The following is a 19,599-nucleotide window of genomic DNA, read 5'->3' on the forward strand; positions in this document are numbered from 1 at the left end:
TCGCTTGAACCCGGGAGGTGGAGATTGCAGTGAGCCGAGATCGCGCCACTGCACCCTAGCCTGGGCAAAAAGAGTGAAACTCCGTCTCAGAAAAAAAAAAAGCTCAGGCGTAGGCCACTTCCCAAGGTCTCTACGTGTCAACAAATTAGAAAAGACGAAGCCCCAGGCCTCTGGGGGCGCCTTTGCTCTGGAAACCCCGCCTCCCGGCAAGGGAGGGGCTGGACGACGCTTCAACCCCGCCCCGTGACGCGTTAGGCCCTGCCCCCGGGCCATTTTCGTCTCGCGGGATCTCTCGGGAGGATAGACGGGGTCAGGTCCCATCATGGCGGCGGAAGAGGCTGATGTGGATATCGAAGGGGACGTGGTAGCGGCGGCGGGGGCACAGCCAGGGTGAGGCTTACAGACCGGGTCTTTCTGGGGCGGAAAGGGGACTGGATTCAAGGAGAGGGCCCTGGGAAAACTGCAGGTCCGGCAAGGGAAAAGGGAACAGAAGACTATCGCCTGGGCCAGGGTCTCCTGTGGGCCTGGGAGGCGCCGCGCCCGCCGGCTTGTCCCGAGCCCAGCGGGCAGGGGGGTTACCTGGAGCTCAGGTACTCCTGTGTCGCTTTCACCTTTTGCCGGATGCTGTGAGGGCACCGATTTCGCCTACCACATTGCGTTTGTTTTACATTTAGATTCCTTCTTCCGTTCCCTCCTTTTCAGGATCTCCTCAACTGTAACTAGAACAAGAGCGGCTACGGACGAGACCTGAGCACAGGGACTCTTACTCTGTGGCTTGCTAGGCGTGTGACTTTGGGCGAGTCGTTTCATCCCTTCCACATGGGGATAGTTGTAAAACTTCTGAGAGGCAGCTTGACTTAAAGGGGCCAGGTTTTAGAGTTGGACAGTTGTGGGTTTTCCTTCTGCATTTGCTCGCCCTACCAGTTAATAGCAATGTGACCTTGGGCAAGATACTTAACTTGTCTGAGCCTCAGACTGCTCGTATTTAAACTGAGAGTCATGATATGTGCCTCATGAAATTGTGAGGATCAAATGAAATGATTGTGAGATATACTTAAGCATACAGTAGGTGCCCTCTAAATGTATTCTTTACCATCCTGTTACCCTCGGGGACAGTACTGTGAGAATCCAGTGAGGGATCACATTTTTTAAAAATACCTCTTCCAGCAGAACAAACAGCCTAGTGTGATTTGACACGGAACCTCCTTTGACTCCTTGCTTTCTGAATGAAAAATGAGTCTCCTTTTTTTTTTGTATTTTTAGTATCGATGGGGTTTCACCATGTTGGCCAGGCTGGTCTCGAACTCCTGAGCTTGTGATCCGCCCACCTCGGCCTCCCAAAGTGCTGGGATTACAGTCGTGAGCCACCGCGCCCGGCCATGAGCCTCCTTTTAAGTCATGGAGTCTAGCCATGGAGTCTAGTCATTTAGTCTAGCCATGACTATACTAGCCAGGAATCAGAAGACCTGAGTTCTAAAGTCAACCATCTATGTCTATAATTGTGTACAATTTCCTTAGAATTGTATTAGCTTGAACCATATGAAATTGCCAATATTTAGACCATTTTTTTTCTATAAAGTGGCAATTTCATGTAGTTCAGCTTAATATCAGGGCCTCTGTGAACTGGGGAGAAGTGCTAACCCAGCGCTTGAGGTACTAACATAGTGTGTTTAGAAGTGTATCATGAACTCTAAAGCCCTATAAAGACGTGAGGGGTAATTAAACTCATATGGTCATTGTCCCTCAAAGCTTTGCAAATGAGTAAGGAGCCCTTAATAACAATACTTGTTGACATTCATGCAATGTTTAAATCTTCACCAAGTGCTTTTGCATGCTTGATTTAATTTACTTTTCACAACAAGTTAATGAAATAGGTTGGCAGGGATACTTATCTGCAGTCTAGAAAGAAATGGGTTGGCCTTAGAAACACTAAACATTGATCACCTGAGGGCGTTGGTGGTATGCTTCTTCCATAGATTTATCTTAATTTTTCTGATTGTGTTTAATTTTTCCCACTTTTCTTTTTCTTCCTATTTTAGTTGAGGCCTAGGTCTACTCACCAGTAGCACTCGTGGTAACAAGCAGGATTACAAAGGTTATTGGTTCCTGGTGATGGTTACAACCATTGTCTTATACAACCCCAGGGAGTATCATTAATATTATATTCTGGTAAATAGTGCCCAGTGGTGTTGGAGCTCCAATCATATGGAATTTAGTGTAATGGTACTCTCTGAAGTATGTAGTTACAGTTGATGATAGCATCTGTGAAACCCTTGAGGATTAATTTAATAGACACTTGTAAGCACTTGGTAAGTGCTAGATGTCAAAGTTAGAAGGTGGCATTGAAACTTTTTGGTTTCTCTTCTACTTCTACCATTCTTTCTCATCCTTCTTTTCTTAATGTTCTTTACATCCTGGTGTTGCAAGGAGTTTTCTCATCGGACTTTTATTCACTGACCACACAGTCCTTCTCAAGACTTCAACTTCTCTTTGTTAGGTTGAATGATACGAAGTCTTACCAGTGTTCAACCATTTTTGACTTGCCAGCTGATGTTTCCCAAATCTGTTACCAACCCAGATCTCTCTTAAGTGACAGATCCATTTATCCAGTTCTCTGAATCTATCTGTACTTGGATGTCCCACAGGCACCTCAGTTTCACCTTATAAGTTTTCCCCACCAAATCTGCCTCTTCACTGTACCCTAATATAGTAAATGTCACGTACACACACCCAGTCACCCAAAGCACAGACCTAAACTTCACCATTCCTTACTTCCCTCCTTCTACTCCTCTACCCTATCAGTTATTTAGGGCTGTTGATTCTGTCTAAATATCTTCTTAACTGTATTCACTTCTTCCTGTTCTCACTGTCCCATAGCTCTAAGTTATTGTCACTTTTCTCTAGTATTTTTATAATCTCTCCCTCTTAACTGCTCCTTGTCTTCTTGGCCCCCTTCTGTTCTATTCTGAAGTTAGAGTAATCTTTCTTATATCCAAATCAGATCATGTTACTCTCTTCACTCCCCAGTTGGTTTTTTGATAAAAATCTTCATTTTTTAACTTCCAGAGATCTGACTGATCCACGCCCCACCTACCTTGTTCATTCAGTCCAACAAATATTGATTGAGTACTTTCTACATGCCATGCACTGATATATAACAGTGTATCAAAACCAAGTCTGTGCTCTCATAGAACTAACGTTCTTGTTAGATGACATAAACAGCAGTCTTATACGTATGTCAGATGGAGATGGATGGAGAAAGATAAAGGAGGGGAGGTGAATGGTTTGTCAGCTTTATCTTTTACATTTATCCAGGAAAAGTATGTAAGATTGGAAGCTACAGGACCTCAGAGGCAGTATGAATATACTAGAAGGACTGGATTTGGAAAGTGGGAGAAACAACAGAATTGGGGCAGATTAAATGGGGGTTGTGAAGAAAAAAGGGCAGGCTTGGATTTTTGGCTTGGATAACTAGGGAGATGGTAGTGCCACTGAGTGAGATGGTGAACAATGGAAGAGTAGCAGATTTGGGAGGAAAGGTGATTTCAAGCTTTAAACATGCTAATATGTGGTAATCAGGCAGATATCCAGAAGTAGCTACCAGAGTATGAGTGTTGCTGATTCTTCTTATTGAGGAATAAAAAGATTTCTACAGTGAACTTGAAATGATAGTGGTTCTACTTTCTGAACTCTTGGCAGACCTAGTTATTTGAGCAAAGGTTTCCTTGAGCTAATACAAGTCTCAGAATCCTTTATTTCGCCTTCCTGGTAGTCTCTTCCAGGTCATAGTTGGCATTTAAGATTAAGCCTATTTGCCATCAACAATTGAGAGAAATGATTGCTTTTAGAGAATAGTTCATTAGTCCCACAATTTATTACAACTACTGCCTAATTAAAGATTCAAATTTATAAGCCTGTTGAAAGGTTTTTGCAGTCTTAGAGATGGAAAATTCTTACCACTAGACTAGGTCTAGAAAAAGTCAATAAGCAAAATATTAAATTTATATCATGGATTGAGCCCCCCAAAACTTATTCAGCCTTTTCAAATATGGGGTAAACAATGTAACTTTAAAGAGTTCTTATGAGCTTAATGAAAAGAGTGAGATAATTAACAAAGTTTGATCTCCCGTGCACATTGAAAAGCCTCCAAATAAAATTAATTTTTTTTTTTTTTTTTTTTTTTTTTTTTTTTTTTTTTTTTTTTTTGACGGAGTCTCAGTCTCGCTCTGTGGCCCAGGCTGGAGTGCAGTGGCCAGATCTCAGCTCACTGCAAGCTCCGCCTCCCGGGTTCACGCCATTCTCCTGCCTCAGCCTCCCCAGTAGCTGGGACTACAGGCACCCGCCACCTCGCCCGGCTAGTTTTTTGTATTTTTTAGTAGAGACGGGGTTTCACCGTGTCAGCCAGGATGGTCTCAATCTCCTGACCTCGTGATCCGCCCATCTCGGCCTCCCAAAGTGCTGGGATTACAGGCTTGAGCCACCGCGCCTGGCCAAATTAATTTTTTAAATTGTATGAGTTGTTATTAAAACCACGTTTTTCTTATCTATTCACTGTACTGCCCTTTGAGTATTTTCTGTTTTGGTTCTGTCATCTAGTTTTTTTTTTTTTTTTTTTTCCCATTTTATGAGTGGTGCTATTGATGGTGATTTTTATAATTTAGATACAGCTAAAAGGTTTAATCACAAAGTTGAATTCCTGTATACACATGGGTACTGGTACTAATCAACTGAAACTGCATTGTTGGTTCATAGTCACAGAGCACGTTGGGATTGCTGCTTTGGGGTATTGTTTTCCTCATGAGATTGTTTATTCTTGAGAACCAAAAGAAGTGAGCAGTCAGACTTGATGTTTCACAGTTGAGATGGGGTAGCTTAGCGCTACCATGTATTTCACAGGCCAAAGAGGTAGAGCAGGCATTTCCATGATGTTAAATCTGTTTGTTAAGGGGAGAAGGGAACTAAGCAAATGCTTAGTTCTGTGCCTAAGCTTCTGTGCTGTGTGAGTTACATTCATTAACCAGTATGATTTTCACTTATATACTCATTTTCTTAATTATTACAGAGGTGACAAAAATACAGCATCAGTTTTACAAAAAGATCACTATCTTGATTCATCTTGGAGAACAGAGAATGGCCTTATTGTAAGTATTTTATAAAAATATCAGGTGCATTAAGCTGTTATTTATTGCCTAGAGTGCTGCTGTTTTTTTTTTTTTAAACTTAGTGCTAGTTCTCAACTATCACAGATGTAATATTTTTCTTTTTTAGAAATTTAGAATTTTTCTTACTTTAGAAATAGAAACCTCCTCTTTTGACATTGAAAAATGGCCTGTTGAGGAACAGGATTGGAGCCCGCTAGATTTAGGTACAGATCCTTGCTGTACCACTTCTCAAATTTGTGACCTTCAGTTTCTTTACACCTAAAAAAGTGGTAGGTGGGCAAGGTGGCTCCTGCCTGTAATCCCAGTGCTTTGAGAAACCAAGGCAGGAGAATTCCTTGAGCCCAGGAGTTTGAGTTTGCAGTGAACTCTGATTGTGCCACTGCTCTCCAACCTCGGCAACAGAGTGAGACCCGGTCTCAAAGAGAAAAAAAAAATGGGATTATCACAGGGCTTATTTCTTGTAGTAATTACTTATTGAGTACTTATTGTGTGCGAGTCAGTAGGTCAGGCTTGGAGAATATGACTATAATGAAGACAGACATGTTCCTGCTCCCAAGAAGCTTATATTCTAAAAGGGAGTTAGATAATAAACAGGCAGACAGACTAGTAATAGATTTTGAAGGAAATAAGCAAGATGCTGACTGAGAGTACCAGAGTGGGAAACCTAGTTTAGATTTAATTGTCAGTGCGGGAATCTCAGAGGAGGTGAGATTTAAGTTGAAATTGATGGGAAAAAGGGCAGATGTGTGAACAGTTAAAATAAAAAATTCTAGGCAGAAGGAACAGCAACTACAGAAGCTCTGGTTGAAGGCCAGTGTCTAGAATATGGTGGGAAAGGGAGGAGTGGCAGCATGTGGCAAAGTTGGAGAGGCAGGCTAGAGTTCTGTCATGCGGGACTTATGAGTCGGATTATGCTAAAGGGTTTACGTTTTGTTTTAAAGGAACTGGGATATCATTGAAACATTTCTTATAGATTTAATAGAGATTAGCAATACATTTTTATAAAATTAATTTTGGGTACTGTGGTAAAGATTGGAGGGAAGTAAGAGTGGAGTTAAAGGGACCAGTTAGGAAACATTTACAGTAATTGAAGCAAGATTTGATGATTGGGACTTGGCCTGAGGTAGTAGCAGAAGAGATAGAATAGATGGATTTGAATTATATTTTGGAGGTAGAACTGGTTGATAGATTGGATATGGGCATCAAAGGAAAAGGAAAGAATCCACAGTGATTCCTGAATTTCTACATGGAATAACTTAGTGAGCAACAGGGCCTTTTGTAGAGTTGGGAATGCAGAGGGAGAAGCAGGTGGCGATAAGTGATGGTGAGTTCTGTTTTAGATATGTTGAGTTCTAGAAGCCAATTAGATATCCAAGTACAAATATTGGATGGGCTGTTGGATATTATGGTCTAGAGGTTGAAGAAGAGATATGAGCTGAAAATATTTAACCTGGAGCATTGAAAATGAGTAGGATCATGGAGATTGTAACTGAGGAAAAAGGAGAGTTAGTGGCGAGTTTTGGAAAGAGGTTAAGTGTCTAACAGAGCATCTGATGCCTAACAAATAATTCCTTTTTTGGGTGGTGATTATTACCTCGTCCTGGGCAGGAGCATGAGTCTGGGAATCCGACAGACTCGGGTGTAAAGTCTCTGCTCTTCCACTTAAAATGCGAGTAGTGCTATAGTCGCTCCGGTAAAGTATTAATGCCTATCTGAGTGTTACTGTGGTAATCAAAAATATGTCTGTGTGCTCAGTAAATGGTGGCTGTCATTTGTAATCATTATATCATGTATTTTTCTTTAACAAAACAGAAGATAATTTCAAAAAGCAATAATAAAAAGAAAAATATATTCTCCTTTTTAATAGCCTTGGACCTTGGATAACACCATCAGTGAAGAGAACAGAGCTGTTATTGAGAAAATGTTGTTGGAAGAAGAGTATCCTTTAATGATGATGAGGAAAGTACAGGTTTCAGGGTGAAAAATCTATAAATGCAAAAATTACAAGAGGCCACTGTTTACTAGATGGATTTTATTCAGCCCCAGACTGCTATTATATAATATCATGTTGCCTATGTATGCAAAAAGCAGCTTTTTATTCCTTGGGTTCTGTTTTACTGCTACATCTGAGATCTGATTGCATATTTTGAGTTTCTGTCACTAGCCAACTGTTTATGATATCTGAATATTGAGTAGAAATGATAGAATATTTAAGTCACTTTGAACCTTAAGTCCAAGCTTGCATTTTTAAAGTTATATAAGCTGAAACCCAGAGATGTTAATTTGTCCAAGGACACAGAGTTGGAACATGTAAAAGTTCTTCTCGCTTCATAATTTACAGGTGTTACGTGGGAGGAATCTAAATAAAAAGCACAAAACAAATACTATAGAACGAATATTTTTTTTCCCTACATTTGTGGATCCTTATTTATAGCTCAGTTTTCGTACACATAAAAGGAGAGGATTGAACAAAATGATTTCTGATTTTATGATTTATAAAGATAGCTAGTCATAGTCTAATAAGTAGTGGTTTATTAACCTCTTTCATCTTCATTTTACGGAGTTCTCCTCACTAAGCCAGAATTTCTCTGTTCCCACGATTTCCACTTATTGCCATGTTGATTTTAGAGTGTCTCTGTACCTTTAATTATCATAGGTTAACCCCATTTAGGCTTTCTTATTCTCTAATTCTCCCTAGACATTGCAGTTGTAGCCTAGATTATTGCTCTTCAGAGAAAGTCACATATAATTTAAAATTCTCCGACATCCTCATTTAACACAAAGGAAATTAATTTTAACTATATATTATATAACCTAAAATATTTTAAATATTCTCATTTTAACGTTAAATCAAGATAAACACATGAGATAATTTTACATTCTTTTTTTTTTTTTTTTTTTTTTTTGAGACGGAGTCTCGCTCTGTCGCCCAGGCTGGAGTGCAGTGGCCAGATCTCAGCTCACTGCAAGCTCCGCCTCCCGGGTTCACGCCATTCTCCTGCCTCAGCCTCCCCAGTAGCTGGGACTACAGGCACCCGCCACCTCGCCCGGCTAGTTTTTTGTATTTTTTTAGTAGAGACGGGGTTTCACTGTGTCAGCCAGGATGGTCTCGATCTCCTGACCTCATGATCCGCCCGCCTCGGCCTCCCAAAGTGCTGGGATTACAGGCTTGAGCCACCGCACCCGGCCAATTTTACATTCTTTGTTTTGTGCTAAGTCTTTGAAATCCACTGTGTTTTTGTTTTGTTTTGTTTGTTTTGTTTTTTGAGACAGAGTCTCGCCCTGTAACCCAGGCTGGAGTGCGATCTTGGCTTACTGAACCTCTGCCTCCCTGGTTCAAGCGATTCTCCTGCCTCAGCCTCCCGAGTAGCTGGGATTACGGGCGCACACCACCACACCTGGCTATTTTTTTGTATCTTTTTTTTTTTTTGAGACAGAATCTCGCTCTGTCGCCCAGGCTGGAGTGCAGTGGCCGGATCTCAGCTCACTGCAAGCTCCACCTTCCGGATTCACGCCATTCTCCTGCCTCAGCCTCCCGAGCAGCTGGGACTACAGGCGCCCGCCACCTCGCCCAGCTAGTTTTTTGTATTTTTTTTTAGTAGAGACGGGTTTCACCGTGTTAGCCAGGATGGTCTCGATCTCCTGACCTCGTGATCCGCCCGTCTCGGACTCCCAAAGTGCTGGGTTTACAGGCTTGAGCCATTTTTTTGTATCTTTAGTAGAGATGGGGTTCCACCATGTTGGCCAGGCTGGTCTGGAACTCCTGACCTCGTGATCCACCTGTGTCGGCCTCCCAAAGTGCTGGGATTACAGGCGTGAGCCTCAGCGCCCAGCCAAAATCCACTGTGTTTTATACTTAGAGTACATCCTAGTTCATGCAAATAGTGTTTCCACTATTTGCTTAGAAGTCACACATGTGATTGGTGGCCACTGTGCAAGTCTAGATAAAACACAAGTAGTCAGTGGTTCACTTCTAGATATGGAAACAAATAACGAGAGTATCTTTGTTCTCAGCACCTATTCCTAGCATGGTACCTGACATATACAGTATACAGCCAATAAATACTTGTTAAGTGAAGAATATCTCAGGCTAATCTTAAAGTATTTCATCAGACTAGTTTTAAGAACTTTAAGAGAGAAGTTCCCTGGTAGATTTGATCTAAATGTTTACTATTTTTATTAAGGTAGAGAAGATCCTTGGATTCTTTTCTGTAGGCTTTAGAAATGTGAAAAATTATTCCAAAATTGCCTTGGACAACCAACCAAATTTATCTTTTACATTCTCCATATGCTTTGGAAGAAAATATTTAAACCAGGGTGTCCAATCTTTTGGCTTCCCTGGACCACACTGGAAGAAGAATTTTCTTGGGCCCCACATAAAGTACACTAGCGATAGCTGATGAGCTAAAAAAAAAAAAATCGCAAAATAATCTCATAATATTTAAAGAAAGTTTACGAATTTCTATTGGGCCACATTCGAAGATTCTGTTCTGGGCCACATGTGGCCTGCAGGCAGAGGGTTGGACAAGCTTGATTCAAATGTGGAGGCTGTTTCTTCTTGTAGTCACTTCTAATTGCGAAGACAAGGGAACTATTAATAACATTTATGTAGCACACCTTTTGTATGAGTGATGTAAAAATTACATGACTATAATATTGTTTAAAAAGTTTCCTTAATAATTACACAGATATTATTTATCTAAAAAATCACTACCGGAAAAAGTCTGGCTTGATCAAAAGGAAGATGATAAAAAATACATGAAGAGGTAAAATCAATTTATAATATTTCTAAAAGTGTGGATTGTATTTTTTGAAACCTCACATGCTTCCTTATTTTCTTTTTTCATGTGATGCAGTCTGCAGAAAACAGCAAAAATCATGTATGTACTTGTATTTTATATTTCTAAATCTGTTTTCATTAGTTAAAAATTATGGAAGATTTTTTTTTTTTTTTAAATTATAGTTGGCCTGTGGAAAAGCCCTCTTGACCTTGGGTTATACAAAAACATAAAGTAGATATAAAAACAGGTTTTTTGGTAAAGATGTTGGAATGGCACAAGTATAATTTTATCATGTTATTTATTTGCCAGAATTTCTTTTACGGCCCTACATAGGCAGTTCTATCATATTGTGAAAAATATGGTTGTCTAGGGATTTATGGGGAAATTTTGAGAAGCTGTTATGTAATATATTGGAATTGACTTGATTTCTTTTATTCTGTCAGTTAATTTTCACTTATTTTTAACAAAATTTTCATTTGGATTTGTGACTTTCAAAAATTATCTGGAGAAATTAACTATTTTAAAAATATCCTTTCCCTATAATTGAAAAAATGTTATTTAGCATTTATGAATTTGGAAGTTTATGGTCCCTTAAAGGGTGGGTTTGCATATTTGCAATTGCCCAAGAGGTTGAGTACTGAGCAGCCTTTTGCTTTTGTATTTTGCTGAATAAACAATGAAATGAAATTAACAAAAGGATTAATGGCTTGCTTAAATTAAATTAGTGAGCTTCATCAGTTTTATTTTCAATTCCTTGAGATAATGAATTTTAAAAACAGTAAATATAATGCTGTAGTTTTTGACTTCTTTCCTATCTTAATATTTACATGGATTTACATGAAAGAACTAAAGAGAGTATTTGTGGAACCGATTTAAACTCTTACATGCCTTTCAGGATTTGGGAATATATTAACACCTGCTGCTTTGTATCCAGTCTAAGGGAGCCTATTTGTTTGTTATCACATTGACTTCCTTTAATGTCTTTTAGTGTTATCCTCACTCAGACCCAAGGATTATGTCTTTTGGGGCTCCCATCATCCTGAGCTAGAGACACGTGACAGGGTAAATCTCTGCCCCCAGGTAGAGGCTGTAGCCTTCTTGTTTTGTTTGTTTATTTTTAATTCCTAGACTCAAAGTATTGAATTTAGCCCATGGCAATCTATAACCTTTAGTTACATAAATATGGAATGTTCCATTTCAGAAATTTTTTTTGCAATTCCTTTTTTTCCCCTCAGGGTACATTCTCCTACAAAACCAGCCAGTTACTCAGTAAAGTGGACGATAGAAGAAAAAGAGCTGTTTGAACAAGGGCTGGTAAATAGAGCAATTTTAAATTTTTAGTAAAATAATTCTAGAAGCAAATATTGGTAAAGTTATAAGGTTAAATTAATTTATAGAGACCTGAATTTTCTTTTTAATTACAGTTTTAACACCTTTAGTTCTTCTGTAGTTAGAGTAATGATGTTTATAGTGTAGTGCAAGAGAATTCCTTTTAACTTAGATCTAAGGTACTAAAATACTAAAATAGATTTAGATCTGTAGTTTTCATTCTTTTGGTATTTAAAAAAATCCAAGAAATTGAGGTATATCTGTATACATGACACCAACTACCTGGATTAAAAGGCAGAATTATTTAGTAGTCTCTTTTTTTTTAAACAAAACAAAAACTTGTATATTTGACACTGTTGGGGGTGATCAGCTGAGTTTTTATTCAAATTCGGCATTGTATACACTGTCTAAATATTTCAGCAACTGTAAATGAAGACCAGAAACTTTTGTGTGTGAATGTCTATTACACTGAAATCCATTTAAATGTTCACAAGTTGCATAATGCAAAAGATATGTATTCTGGTTTCTAATTCTGAAAATACCCCTTAATATGAAGAAACTTAAAAAAAAAATACTTAGGATTTTTTTTTTTTTTTAATTATTTTACTGTCGAGATTAGTTTATATCTTTTCCTTTAAGGTGCATGTTACCTAGTAGTGTTCTAAGTAATTTTGAAATTATGTGTATTTATACATTACATATATAGAATATTTGTATATATTAAATTTATGTATGCTAATCGAAGTATCATTAACGTTTCTACAGATGATGAGAATAAAATGTTTGTATTTTAGTCAACACCATGACATCTATATACTGTATGATATTCTTATATAAATATATAAACGATCTTGAGGTTTTTATCTCTTCAAGACTTTTTCCTGTACTGATGATTTTTTTAATATTGATATTTCAGTCTGTTGTGTGATTATCATTTATATGATCTAACTTTAATTAATCATTTATTTAAGATTCCTGACAACTTTGGTGTTTTGCCTCTTATCAAAGAGCAGATACATAATGTTAGGTTTTAAAGGGAAGGTGAGGGTTAAAGAAGGACACACACATACAGAAGGAGGGCAGCTCAACAGCAAATACAGGCTTTATGTCCAGCATAAAACCTACAGAAGTGGGGGACCAACCTAATGCCAGAGCCCGCTGCTGCTTATAGCCTGGGGCAATTTATAGGTATGGGCAGAAGAGGTCTGGGCAGCAGGATATTGATAAGATGTTCCCGTCATGAGGCAGATCTGGCCCTTGTTCCAGCAGGATGTCATCATGGTATTCTGGGTGTATTTTGGACCTTTGTCGAGCAAGATAGGATAGGGACGTTTCTTTAGTTGGGCCTTTGTTTGTCTCGTGGTCAGGTGGTTAGCCAGGATATTTCTCATGGCCTGAATACCTGTGAAATGTTTCACTTTGACAAAGGTCTGCAAAATAGCAGGGAGCTTACAACATGGTGCAGTTTGTGCTAACACATACACACATACATACGCAAACAGATTGAGTTTAAGGTTCATTTTTTTAGGTTGTTATTTTTTATGTTGGTGGTACTTATGGGGACTACATTTGCATGGTTTAAAATTCAAAAGGTTCCTAAAGTTATAGGGTATTAAGTCTTCTCACACTCATCTTAGCCTTCAGTTCTCTTTGCCTGGGGTAAGCAGTGTCTTCTTTGTGTTTTCCTCCAGAGATATTTGTCCATATATAAGTAAATATGTGTTTATTTATATAGTGATATAGAGACGTCTGTTTACATTAAGGGAGATTTTAAACTCGGAATGTTTGCTTACACAACAAGCATGGAATTATTGGTTGTATTCTCAGCTTTTTTTAACCCATTGATAAAGTTTGCTTACAGACTGAATTCTCTCAGGCTTGGGAGTAGGAAATTGGGTGGTACTGAATGATGAAGAAAGGCTTTTTTCCTTCCCTTTTTTGGGCATGGGACTCTCCCTTTGCTCTATTTTGAAACTGGTGAATTTTTCTTTGCTCCTTTTTTTTTTAACCTTTTTTTTTTTTTTTTTTTTTTAAGAAACAGGGTCTCGCTATGCTGCCCAGGCTTTGAACTCCTGAGTTCAGGTGATCCTGTTGCCTCAGTCTCCTGAGTAGCTAGGACCACAGACACATGCCACCGTGCCTGGCTTCTTTGCTCCTCTTGTTCGTGTTCTTTCCCCAATTTTTCTAGTACCCAAGTCCCTACTCTTCTACTAATCATACCTTAATCCAGATCTGTCCTGTCTCCACAAATGTTCCATGCTACCTACCAGTGTTACCTATTTGTCTTCATCCCACAATAAAGATAAGTAGTTCTTCAGTAAAATTGATCTCAGCTAGGTGTTAAGAGCAATCTTAATTAATTAATTTATATTTACTAATAATTTTCAGAAGTTCTTTAAGAAATTGTCCAAATGTCATGTTTTCTAATGAATATCAGAAATTTACTTAAATTAAGGTTTATCCTTTGGGCCAGATCTTTGAAAATGATTTGCTGCTGTAAGGCATGACTGCCTGGGCTGTAAATCTGACCCTAGGGCCAACTTTCCTAAGTTGTGGCTAGTTTTTTGTTTTTTGTAGTTTTAAGAATTCTAAAAATTTAGAATTATTGAGCTACGTTAGGAAGTAGAGAATATCTTAAGTTGGGGATATTGCAAAGAGGCTTTACATATTATATTATAGTTAGACTTGATACCCAACAATCCCTTTTAGCTGTCAAATTATGTGTTCCTTTCTGTACTTGAGAACACTCAGGAGCTCCCTCACGTTCTCATTTTTTTCCCTCCACAGCTTCAGTGTTATGAGGTACATAGCCTTTGACACCAAGATGTGGGAGGTGTCAGAAGACATTAGTTGGAGGGTAGGCAACATAGTGAGACCCCATCTCTACAAAAAATAAAAAATTAGCCAGGCAAGGTGGTGCGTACCTGTAGTCCCAGCTACTGGAAAGGCTGAGGTGGGAGGATTGCTTAAGCCCAGGAGGTTGAGGCTGCATGAGCCGTGATCACACCACTGCACTCAGCCTGGGCAACAGAGTGAGACCCTGTCTCAAAAATGAAATAAAAACCGACAAATACATTAACAGGGAAAACTAGAGTTTATTAATGTGTGCAACATATACACATGCAAGAGAAACTCTGATGAGTAATGAAACGGGTAGTTAGAACTTTGGGGCTTATAGCATCTTAACAAAGAAGACATTTGTTGCAGGACTTCCTCATTTGTGATTTAGTCTTTTAGGTCAGTTCACTGTGATACCTGACAGAGTAAAATCTGCTGCAAGACACCTAATGGATATTGCAAAATAGGGAATCTGGGTTAAAAAAAAAAGTGTTGAAATTAGCACAGAACATGTTCAGTCGATCATATAAATGGAAAATGTAACCTATCCCCCTTTCAGGCACTTATTTATTTTAAAAAGTTATTTTAGATTTGGAACATCATAACTTACAATATGAATTCGTACAGTTAGGTGATATCTTCATTTAGATAGGTGTTCTTTTTAAAAAGTAGTTTCTAAATCATTTCCATCAGTTTTCAGTAGTTCAGATTCCAAAAGAAGAATGTAGGCTTTGATTTTAAGAGCATAGTCTATATAGAAGACTTTATCGTGTGCTTCAGAAAATAAAGATGTATTTTTTTAATTTTTATTTTTTAATGTGGTAGGTGCTTGGACTATTCATAAGTAAATCAAAAGCAATTTTTTTTTCAATTTTAATAATACAGGCTAAATTTGGCCGAAGATGGACCAAAATTTCAAAGCTAATTGGAAGCCGCACTGTTTTACAAGTGAAGAGCTATGCAAGACAGTATTTTAAAAATAAGGTAAGCAGAATATCAATATCCTAGTTAATAATGATAGTATTTAGAAAAAACAAAGTAAGCAGAAGTATTTCTTTCATTCAGGCATTAAGGTCTTACTGTTAAAAGTTTTTAAAGTATTTTATACCCACATAGTACTATACAAAACCTCAGAACATATCTCAGTGTTTTGAGTATTACCATTAAATAGATATCATGGTACTCTATTTAATTTTATAAAGTTAAATGGACAAAATAGTTATTGCTCAAAAATATCCTATAAAGCAAATTGTATTTCAAAGAGAAAACCTTAGAGATCTTATCTTAATGTTTCCTCTAGAAAATAACTTTTCCTTTTGAAATATTTGCATTGTAGAAACTTTTAAGAATTATTAGAGCTTAGAGGAGGTAAATGCTATACTGATTCTAAAATCTGTTAAATAGCAATGAAATTTTTACAGTTGTTATGAAGAATCGTCTGAAACTTTAATAAACTGCAGTGTTAAGAAAGGTTTGTGATCTGGTTCCTTAATGTTTCAAGTAATTTGTGCTATATGCAACCATGTCGTTTTGATATTTATAAGTTTTTAATATATCCTCTTTGAAGCCTAGGAACATAATTATATAAAATTGGTGAGTGACTTGAGTGAAATTTGATACTATCTTTTCATGTAGATGATGAGTTCTACCCTGTATGTAAGATTTGTTTCAGTGTTATCTAGACATAGGTGGTAACTAATGGAATGGATTCATCATACATCGATTGTATGCTCCATTTTTCAACAAGACAGAAGCATTTTCAAGGCAGCTCACCAAGGTTTAGTCAATACCTCAGAACAGAATAAAGCTTAACTTGGTTATTCTTACTCTTAGGCTTCCAAGATACATGCTGTGTATCTTGGAGTGCCAGTTTCACTCAAAGAACTGGGGTAGAAGGATACATTTTTCATTTTGTAACAGAGATTAGTATATTATGAAATCAGTGCAAAATTTCATCTGAATTTTTAAAATTATAGACAGGATACTTAAACAGCAGGGATGTGAAAAGCTGTTTCAGGCAATATGTCCAAATCTCTTTTTCCCTCCTGCTACCCTTTTATACTCTACATAATAAGCCAGTTAACCTCAAGTATTTAATCCTGGAATTCCGTTGCGCTACAGGATCTATAAATAACCTCTTTCTGAGAGCTGTCATATCCTTTATGTATGTTAGTCATTTATAAGACTTTTTAAAAACTTTGTATATAAGGATTTTATTTCATGTTATATTTGCTCATTCACTTTCATTATCTTTTATTGTTGTTGTTACATTACCAGATATTTATATCTGTAATAGCAGGTATGGGAGATAATTTTATGGCTTAAAATATAATCTCTCTTTTTTTTCAAGTATCACATTAAAATATCATCTCTATATTATAAGCTCATTAAATAAGCCTGCAAAAGACGGTTTGTTTCTGTTGTCCCTTGTTTAAATGAAAGGTAGTTTTAATGTACTCAGTGAAGATGTCAGATTAAGGATTATTTTAGCATTGTAAGAAACAATCAGCTATGGTATCAGATATTCTGAGAAATAAGCCTTTAAATATATTTCAATATATTGTACAATACCTTAGTATGATAGTTAATTTGTTTAGTCCATATGCTTGATCTGAGCCAGGCTGCTGTTTTCAACTTAATATTGAAAAATAAGTAGTAGTTAAATATAGGTCATGATTATTTGATTAATACAAATCACCAGACCCATGAATTAGTTATATAGTTATAGAAATTTTAAATGGTGATCCTTTACATTTGAAATGCGGTTATAGTCTCCAGTCATACCACCCTGAATACACCTGACCTTGTCTAAAATGCACTTGTAAACCCTTTAAAGAAAAGCACATTGAAGGTATAATGTACCATTTACACGTACTCAGTTTAATAACACTGTATTTATCCTTTTTTTGTGTGTGCCAGTGATTAAATTTTTAAATCTTAATATTATGGGGATTTTATTTTGATATTTAATAAGGTCAAATGCGGTCTGGAGAAAGAAACACCCAATCAGAAGAACGGCCATAATCTTCAAGTTAAAAATGAAGATAAAGGGACAAAGGCATGGACACCATCATGTTTAAGGGGACGTGCTGATCCCAATTTGAATGCTGTAAAAATTGAAAAGTTATCTGATGATGAAGAAGTAGACATCACAGATGAGGTGGACGAGTTGTCTTCTCAAACACCCCAAAATAATTCTAGCAGTGATCTCTTCTTAGACTTTTCTAATAGTAAAATGCATGAAACCAATCAAGAATTCATTGCTTCTGACAGCCAGGAAGCTCTCTTTTCCAAGCCTTCCAGGGACTGTCTTCAAAATGAAAAGCAAGATGAAATACTTTCAAGCTCAGAAATTACACTGTGGACTGAGAAACAGAGCAACAGTGACAAAAAATCAGTCGAATTAAATGACCAGAAATTTAATGAATTGATTAAAAACTGCAACAAGCAAGATGGAAGGGGAATAATAGTTGATGCCAGGCAGTTGCCTTCTCCAGAGCCTTGTGAAATTCAGAAAGATTTGAATGATAATGGAATGCTTTTTCCTTCTTCTTGCCAAGTGGTAGAGGAAAGTCATGAGGAAGAAGAGCTTAAGCCACCAGAACAGGAAATAGAAATAGATAGAAATATCATTCAAGAAGAAGAAAAACAAGCAATTCCTGAGTTTTTTGAGGGGCGCCAAGCTAAAACACCAGAACGCTATTTGAAAATTAGAAATTACATTTTGGATCAATGGTAAGAAAATTATATTTTATATGTTATTTTAAAACCTGATATTTTGAAGTATTTTAATTAAGCCTATACAGAATTTAGAATTTTGCTAGTAAATCTAGAGATCACTACAGTAGGGAAGATTTAAGATTTCTCGTAATGAATAAAAAGTTTTGGTAAACATTATCACCTATAACTCTTATAACCCATCTTTTTGCCTATTCATTAGATTGTGGGCCTGGAATAAAAGGGATAGATTATTGCTTTTTGAAGCAGTCTCCTAGAACAGTGTTAGGAAGATATAGAGAGAACACCACTGCATGGGAAAAGGGAAATAATTCCTTCAGGTTTATCATGTGCTTTGAGTACAAAGAAAGAAAAATTTGATGACAGCAATAGTATTAAATGTGGCCAGATTGCAGAAACATTTCTCCTAAGTAGTGATCTTAAAGTGCTTTTAACTTTGAACTTGTGGCAATAATGTGCTATAATTTCTTCATCCAGCTTTATCAGGATACAGTTTTCTGATAGTTGAAGCTTATTCTCTAAATTGTCAGTACTATTTATTTGAATTATTTAATGAGGGATAGGGAACAAACCCCAAAATTTCCCACCTTATTAGCCTAATTTGAATTTTTAAAAATAGCTAATTAAACCATCATTAAACATTTATAATTGCTGGCTGGGCACAGTGGCTCATTCCTGTAAATCCCAGCACTTTGGGAGGCTGAGGCAGGCAGTCACTTGAGGTCAGGAGTTTGAGACCAGCCTGGCCAACATGGTGAAACCCTGTCTCTTCTTAAAAAAAAAAAAAAAAATATATATATATATATATATATACACACACACATACACACACACACACACAGCCGGGCATCACGCGCGCGCACACACACACACACACACACACACACACACACACACAGCCGGGCATCGTGGCAGGTGCCTGTAATCCCAGTTACTCAGGATGCTGAGGCAGGAGAATCTCTTGAACCTGGGAGGCAGAGGTTACAGTGAGCCAAGATCGTGCCACTGCACTCCAGCCTGGGCAACAGAGCGAGACTTCATCTCAAAAAAAAAAAAATCGTAATTGCCAATACTGTTTCAAAAGCTATCAGATTGTACAGGGCCATCTTTACAGAGAGCTTCCTAGTTCCTTGAGCAGGGGTTCTGCTTTGTCCCTTGTTCTCTTTTGTATCAAAAGCCTTCCTGTCCTACTGCAGTAACTTTCTGCTATAACCTAGAAGGGTTACCAAAGGAAAGCAACTTGCTATAATAAATCAGTAACCTTCATTTTACCCACACAATATAAGTCTTTGGTTTTTATAGAGGGCTGTATTCTAAAAGGAGGAGGTTTGTTCTTTTTCTTGACTCTTAGTTATCTTACAGATGGCAGAGGTGCTGAAAGTACAACATGTGGGTCAGTGTGGCATCATAGTATAAAGAATACTTGTAAGGAACAACTCCTGACTTTACATAGTGCTTTACAGTTTTTAAAGAGCTTTCCTACATCATCTTACTTGTTTTTTTGAAACAATCCTGTAAAATATGCAGATGGTATTATGTTTATTTGCTAGAGAATGATTCTGAGATCAGGAGAGGTTTAGGGACCTGCCTTTGATTATACAACCAGTTATTGACACATGAGGACTAAAGTCCTTCATGTGTCTGTAAATCACTCTTTTATTCTACATGGCCTAATTCACACTATTGATAAAGACTAGTTAAATTAGATTTCTATTGGTATCTACTTTTGTTTTTGGAAATAAGAGGGCAAA

General features: G+C 37.4%; 1 protein-coding gene across 3 annotated transcripts in view; it reads left to right on the forward strand.

Moving 5' to 3' along the window:
• The first annotated feature begins 297 nt into the window (after positions 1–297).
• The window catches only part of LOC105495142 (Myb like, SWIRM and MPN domains 1), a 43,897-nt gene continuing 24,595 nt past the window's right edge, over positions 298–19,599 (forward strand). For all 3 annotated transcript variants that reach the window (XM_011764392.3, XM_011764395.3, XM_011764394.3), the window contains exons 1-8: positions 298–390; positions 5,063–5,141; positions 7,030–7,100; positions 9,851–9,928; positions 10,019–10,042; positions 11,179–11,257; positions 14,996–15,094; positions 17,085–17,845. In XM_011764392.3, the coding sequence (XP_011762694.1) occupies positions 323–390; positions 5,063–5,141; positions 7,030–7,100; positions 9,851–9,928; positions 10,019–10,042; positions 11,179–11,257; positions 14,996–15,094; positions 17,085–17,845 (1,259 nt within the window). In that variant the 5' untranslated portion in view covers positions 298–322. The remainder of the gene's footprint in view (positions 391–5,062; positions 5,142–7,029; positions 7,101–9,850; positions 9,929–10,018; positions 10,043–11,178; positions 11,258–14,995; positions 15,095–17,084; positions 17,846–19,599) is intronic.

The sequence above is a fragment of the Macaca nemestrina genome, chromosome 1 (assembly GCF_043159975.1).
Source record: "Macaca nemestrina isolate mMacNem1 chromosome 1, mMacNem.hap1, whole genome shotgun sequence".
NCBI classification, from domain to species: domain Eukaryota; kingdom Metazoa; phylum Chordata; class Mammalia; order Primates; family Cercopithecidae; genus Macaca; species Macaca nemestrina.